This window comes from Amblyomma maculatum, chromosome 6 (genome assembly GCF_055883805.1).
Source record: "Amblyomma maculatum isolate TAMU_Amacu chromosome 6, ASM5588380v1, whole genome shotgun sequence".
NCBI lineage: Eukaryota > Metazoa > Arthropoda > Arachnida > Ixodida > Ixodidae > Amblyomma > Amblyomma maculatum.
Window position 1 is genome coordinate 38625304 of NC_139349.1, and position 6873 is coordinate 38632176.

General features: G+C 44.1%; 1 protein-coding gene across 1 annotated transcript; it reads right to left on the reverse strand.

The window, feature by feature from the left end:
• Positions 1-234: 234 nt before the first annotated feature.
• Positions 235-6370, reverse strand: LOC146185573 (cholinesterase-like). The gene is made up of 3 exons (XM_084605556.1): positions 6164-6370; positions 1229-2728; positions 235-508 (listed from the first exon to the last, which is right to left on the reverse strand). Exons 1-3 carry the CDS (start codon positions 6190-6192, stop codon positions 364-366), a joined length of 1674 nt encoding a protein of 557 aa, XP_084461682.1. The 5' UTR covers positions 6193-6370; the 3' UTR covers positions 235-363.
• Between the last annotated feature and the right edge of the window lie 503 nt (positions 6371-6873).

The following is a 6873-nucleotide window of genomic DNA, read 5'->3' on the forward strand; positions in this document are numbered from 1 at the left end:
TGGTGAGTTATGGTTACAGACAAATATATATCGCATCAACTTGCAACCCAATGAACATCACATTTTCAGCTCTGAAAGTCTTGTATGCTACTGCATAATAACTAAATGCGAATCGCAATGTTTTTCAATAATGTTGACAAATTTGCTGCATCAAGAGTTCGTAATAATAAAAAGCAAGGAGGGGGCCATAAATTTCACAGCATAATACACACACGCCATCGAGAGTCAGGACGCTGATCTGCGTACGAACGCACGCACCCTCTCGCGTGCCCCCGCCATGACACATAAATACACGAAATCGGCGTCCTTTATTTTAGAAATGTGTTTTACGCTATTCAACAAAAACGGACACTTCCTCCTACCCTACAGAAAGTTCCTCCAGAGATCACAGGTAACATCAGCAAAGTTCCTCAATAAAGTGTTGTTTCCGGACTCCAGCCAAAGAAAATACGGATTCTCTGCCGAAAACTGCGGCCACTGCTGCATGCCTTCAGGAGGAAGAGGCGATCTGACGAAAAAAAGTACAGTGGAATTAGCTTGGCTCACTCATCTCTTTTCTTATATATTTTATTTTTTGAATTACTCTCATCCGGCTTCCACTTATTACAGACTGCATTTTCTTTTATACCTGAATAAAATATACGATCTTTTAAACAGGTGAAGAAAGCTCTTCTTTCTCATGTTCGACTGCATTCTTTAGTCACTACCAAAATGCGTTACCAGAGCCACGTTAACAATCCTCCATAAAATCCAAATAAAGCGCCAACCTCAACTAGCCGGACACGCTTGGAGAACAAGAATGTGTGTTGAAAAGTGCTGTTCGCATTGAAGAGAATTATTCTGTTAGATTGAAGTTTTGAAAAATAATTTATACAATTATAAAATACCAGGTCTTGAAACAGGCTACGGCCACGCTTTCTGTAACTAGTCATTCTTAATGCTCCGCTAAGCAAAGAAACAAACCGATATCGAAACGCGCTAAAATTCTTTTGTGTGTTGAATCATATGTAAACAGAATTACGATCCTACTCAACATGGTTCTAATCGTCTTACCCAATGTTTCTGTCTTTTGTAAAACGGGTTGTACTATGAGAATTTAAAGAAATTATAACAAAGTAGATTAAACGTTTCTGCAATCACTTTCAAAATATTAAATATAAAGATATTGCTTTTGAAAATGTTTTCCTGTTGTAAGCATGCTTGCTCAATGAGTGGCATGAAAACTTACCCGTATTTCGCAAATGAGACTACGGCTTTCATCATGTACTCGCTGACCTTTCTGTCCTCATCGGTGTAGTTCCCTTCTTCCAAAAAAGGAATTCCGAACACGTAAGGTATATCTTGCATGTGAGTATTCCTCACCCACTCTGGCATAGGAGTCATCTGGGACCTATGACCAAAAACGAAAGGGTACACTTTGCCGCCTTTCGCCGAATGCGTTTCAGCAAAAAACCTTGTTGGACAGTAGAAGTAGGTGTTCCCTATGAAGTCGGCCGCCCTTTGTCTCAGAGCAGTATTGTCACTCGTTGCACCGGCCTCCAGGTATGACTTGGCTAAAGGAAATATTTCGTCTTTGATCCACGACCACAGCATATCGGTCAGAAGAGACATTAAGGCGCTCGGTTCATAATCAGTAAGATTACTTTGAAGAAGACTTGTGTCAGGCTGCATGACAAATGCAAATGCTCCTTCATTTGCCGTCACACTAATCATGGCATCGACCGGGCGGAAAAACCCCTTTTCCACGGCGACGGACGGTAGGTGCGGTAGAAATTCTGTCCTGAAGGTTGGTATGAAGGCCAAGACCTTTGGTGACGTGACATTGTCCGTAGCCGCGCTTACGTCCTCTGAGGGCCTATGGCGAAGGCAGTGGAGAACATCTTCCGGGTGCGTCGTGGCGTCCTTAAAGGGACCAGCGCAATCAAGAACCTTCGCAACGTCGTCTCCTTTTTCAATACTTTTGCACACTGATTCAACATTCGAGTTTGTGTTCTGAGGCCCGCTCATAAGGAAGATGCGTCGAAAGAGGCCGCTACTATGGGGTGAAAGTAAGATTAGATGAATGGCCATAGCGCCGGAACTCTCACCAAAAACTGTCACTAGATCCGGGTTCCCACCGAATGCCAGTATATTTTCCTGTACCCATCGCAGTACTAATATTTGGTCCCATAACCCCACGTTTCCCGGGGCACCTTCGGATTCTAGATCCAAGAAACCGAACATGGAAAGCCGGAAGTTACAAGTAACAACGACGACATCGTTTAGCGCAGATAGTATAGTTGGATTATATCTGGTTTCATAGGTGGAGCCCATTTTGAATATTCCGCCGTGAAACCAAACAAGGACCGGCAGGTTCATTCTTTCTGATGCATTAGGCGTCCAGACATTCAAGTAGAGGCAGTCTTCCGAAAGTGGCGTCGGTATGTGAAACACCCATGGCACTCGTTGCTGCATGCAGGAGTTTTTTGGTGCGCTTGCGTTGTACACTTCTTTCCAACTATCCGGAATTTGAGGCTTTTGAAAACGTAGCTCGCCGACCGGTGGTTTCGCATACGGAATTCCAAGGAAAATTTGAACCTCCCTATTGAGAAACGTATCGGTGTATCCACGAACCGGTCCACGAGTTGTGACAACAGTGTCTGAACCTGCTTCTACTTGCGATGAAAGAAACACGGCTGCCAATACCGCGCATGCCCAACAGCGTCGCCGATTCCATTTAACGCTGCCTCTGCGAATAAAAATGAAAACGACATCAGGTTGCACTGCTAATTTGTCTTTGCTGTTAAGTCATTTTTAGAGTAAGGGTACTGTGCAGTATGGAAGTGTCGCTCGGAGAGATCGTGGAAATCACTTTCCAATGTTTCAATAAAAAGCTTAGTTGAGCGCTAATTGCAAAATGGAGTTAGTTGTAACGTTCATACAGTCGCTATGATAGTATCATGAAGTAACTGTTTTCAGATGTGACCTACTATCTAAGCTAGGCATTTGAGCAACACAATAGCAATGATATACATCTATGTGGCCTCTACAGAGCTCTATAAGCAACCCATAGTGCATTCTTCCCACTTTTTGTAAAGCGTAGAAGGCACGTCAAGTAAACGAATATGGTGATTAGCTTGAAGAGTTAACGGACATTAACGGAGCGAGTTTCAATTTGCTACTAAGAGTGGCTTTTGAAAGTATCGAATTTATGGTGGTGGTGGTGGGGGGTGGGGGGGGGAGAAATATTTATTGATTCTTGCCTAAACAGTACAGCCTAATAGCGAGCCGGCTAGATATCAGGCTGGGTTGCCGGGAAATTGTGGCCTCTGTATATATAAGACCCCAACCCACACGCTGTTTTTGTGAAGCCGTGTCCGATCTGGACACCACGATCATCGATCTATGTCGGTTAGCTGCCATTCGGAGAGTGACTGAAGCTCAGAGCAAAAGTAGAGGATATGATAAAGTCGAATTGAAACTTGCAAATTCTCCCAACATCACTCTTTTATTTTACAGAAACCCGACGTTTCCACTGCTCCTTCTTCAGGGGTGCATGACATGGGGCTTGGTGCAGCTATAAGTAAACGAATGGGGAGGAGAGAAGGGGAGGGGGGGGGGTGAGAAGAAGAGGGGGGAGGTGTAAGGTGGGCGTGAAATAAATGAGAAGGAAGAGTGGGGAGTAAAACCTATGATGAGTCATGGTGCCGCAAGTGCAGGAGTGCTCGTTGGCGTCGCTTTTCTATCCTTCTGCGAAGTGGCCAGGAAAAAGCGAAGACCCTGTACGTATACAGTAGGAAGGTTTCCTATTGTCTGGTTGACATTGTTGGGGTCGTCTGCATATGCGAGAAGGCGTATTTTTTGATAATTGGTCTCGGTCTCCAGGGTGAACGCTTCTTCTAAATTTATTCCGTGGTCGAAAGTATCTGAATGTTTAACCACGAGGTCGTGTTCTTTTGAGAAGTTGCGCACATCACTCTTGTGTTGCCGAATTCTTTCATTTAGACTTTTTCTTCCGCCAATGTATCGCCATTTCTTTCACACTCATCTCACCTCCCCCCTCCCACTTCTCCCCCTCACCCTCCTCGCGTCCCCATTATTTTACTTATAGTTGCACCAAGCCCCGCGCCATGCACCCCTGAAGAAGGAGCCGAGCCGGCTCCGAAACGTCGGGTTTCTGTAAAATAAAATAGTGATGGTTGGAGAATTTTCAAGTTTTAGTTAGTTATCAACCCAACCAGACATGCAAATATGTCGAAATGTTTAGCTTTCAATAATAAAAGTCTGCTCTGGGTGTCCCGCAGATAGCGCATTTACGCGAAAAAAGGTCGGGATGGGTACTAGCGAGGTGAGCTGGAGATAGAAAAGTACGGGGCTGGAGATGGCGGCAGGTCACCTGCTCGAGTTTAGATGAAGATTAGGGGGGGATTACAGAGCCATTGCTCCCTATAGAGTACAGAAATTTCGTCATAGGTAGCCAAGCCTTTGCGTGCACTGCACGGGTGTGGCTGCCTTCGCTCGGTTGAAGTGCGCTCTAGCTGTATTATGGGCTGCTTCCATGAGCAGGTCACAACAGCAGTTTAATTGATATCGATCGTCGATGATCAATTAGAATCGACATTTCCGAAAGCAGACGTGTTGATTCCCCTCATGCAAGACGGCGGATCGCTGTTCTTAAAATACTAAAGATTAATGTGACAATGGTTGAAGAGATTGAAAATGCTCTTTCAGCTTCCTCTGCCTCTAGAAATGATGGAGCCTTAATCAAACCAGAAACTATAGGGTAGAAAATCATGCTCAAGGCATAGTCTTGCTTAATGAGTAGCATATTCTTCGGCGTCTGCATATATAGTGCACTGCTGTTTGAAGAAGCACCGCAGAGAGAGGATATGCCGTTTCTTGTCACCGAAGAAAGGAAAACCAAGGCTTGACTGAAAGTTACACCGAGCAATAGTGAAATACAACTTAAGAAGCGGCGGATGCCCCTCAAACGATGTCCTCAACCCAACGGCGTCGACAGAGTTTCATGACGCCGTGGTTTATAGTTTAGGCAATGATGAGCACATCTTAATCTCCGAAACGCTGAATTTTCATGCTATGAGATCTTTAAGCGCAGCATTGAAAAGAGCGTTTCCTGAACATTGCCAAGCAGCGCTAGCAGCTTTTATGCAGTGAACAATACGGAAATGTTTGGCGAATGAATGAACTGATTTGTCGTCGCCAGGTGTATTGAAATCTTTTAAAGTCAGAGGCTATACAGACTATCTGACCAACGGTTTTTTTCATTACCGAACAGTAATCAAGTCGATGAATATACAAAAATATATTTACAGCAAGAATGAACTCAGCCAACTTCGATGATTTTAGAAAAGAACGACAAATTACAAAACTGACAACAAACGCACACGCATACACACGAAATCTAGAGTAGTATTCGGGACTGCTTCATCGCCTCTCCATGCAGCCTTAGTGGTTTCCCGATATGATTAAGATTTTGCAAATGCTATTTTCACCAGGTCCCTGCATTTCTAGCTGCTCACACAGAAAGTACCTTTGTGATAAACACGTTCGTAATATGTGCAAGCATGTTAGCAAATCAGGTTGTTCTGACAGCACAAATGAAATGTGATCATATTCTTACATTGTGCACTATAGGTGATACGCCAGGCATTACACATTCTTGCAGCGGATTGTTACACGTGATTCACGTGCTTTCTCGCCTTGTTCTGTATACTTCTTAAATAACCGCCAGTACTAGAAACGCTGCTGTAATCCCGTGTTCTGCAGATAGGCGTTCGAATAAAGAAGTATCCGTGGTAGTATTTACACCGTTAAAGACACAAATTAAAAGTGGCCATGTAGACTGACATAAAACAAGACTCACAAAAACAATACTAGTGCTATAGCCTCCCGATGAAGTCAGCCACATTTGGCTTTAATGGGCTTTCCACTTGAGGGAGCAACCAGGGTATTGCCGAGCTCAATCTATTTTTATTTCTGCTATATTCTATCCCGTGTATCTCCATCGTATTTTTTTGATAAACAAATTTTTCTTATTCCTACGTCCTTACTCGTACCTCCCAACTCTCCTTCCACCCACCACAATCTCAATTCTCTTATTAAATTCATCCACTTTGCTCGCGTATATTCAGATATACTGCAAAGAAACAGAAATAATACTCACGGTTCACTATGGAACCTTGTATAGTCCATTTATAGCCTGCGAAATGTATCTCGAAAGCCGTTATGTATCCACGAAATCATAAGCTTTAAACCGGGAGGCAGAACAATAACTGTTTTGTTGAAGTCATTCAAAAATACGAATAAAATATTTGAACCACTGAAAACGGTGCCTTCAGTGAATCACGATATCTGAATTTAAGGACCGATTTTTTCACGGCTAACCTCGTCACAAAATCGCGAACCCTATCCTAAGCGTCCGCGACGGCGTAGCGGCGGCAAACGATTGGACGAATTGGACTCCCTAGCAGCAAAGCTTGCAGCACTTCTCGCTTTTTTTTTTCTTTGCTTGCTGTGCCAATAATACGTGTAATGCGGCTCTACAGAGCACGACCTAGAGGGGGCTCTCGGTGAGTAATGAATATACTGCGAGCCACAAAATTAAACGAGGATCAGGAGCGTCAGCCAAGGTGAATCGCTGAACCTCTTATCCGCATCCCAACAGGCTGCCACATTGCGCTTGAACATCGTACAAACGGGCTCGTTTTTATGACAGCTGGCATAAAACCTGTCGTGCCTCTCTCGTGAAGCCAATGCGGCAATTTTGGCTTCGCCAGTAAACATGAAAAACAAAGCACGACCGAGTGCCGATGCGGCACCTGGTCGGCACTCGGTTTCCCGGCAGCGGAGGCTTGAAATGTTATATGCGCATCC

Coding starts and splice junctions, on each gene's coding strand:
- LOC146185573 (XM_084605556.1), bottom strand. CDS start 6,192: ATGGACTATACAAGGTTCCATAGTGAACC. Junction 2,729..6,163: donor ACAAGGTTCCATAGTGAACC/GTGAGTATTATT, acceptor TTTTATTCGCAG/AGGCAGCGTTAAATGGAATC. Junction 509..1,228: donor GTCTCATTTGCGAAATACGG/GTAAGTTTTCAT, acceptor TTTTTTCGTCAG/ATCGCCTCTTCCTCCTGAAG.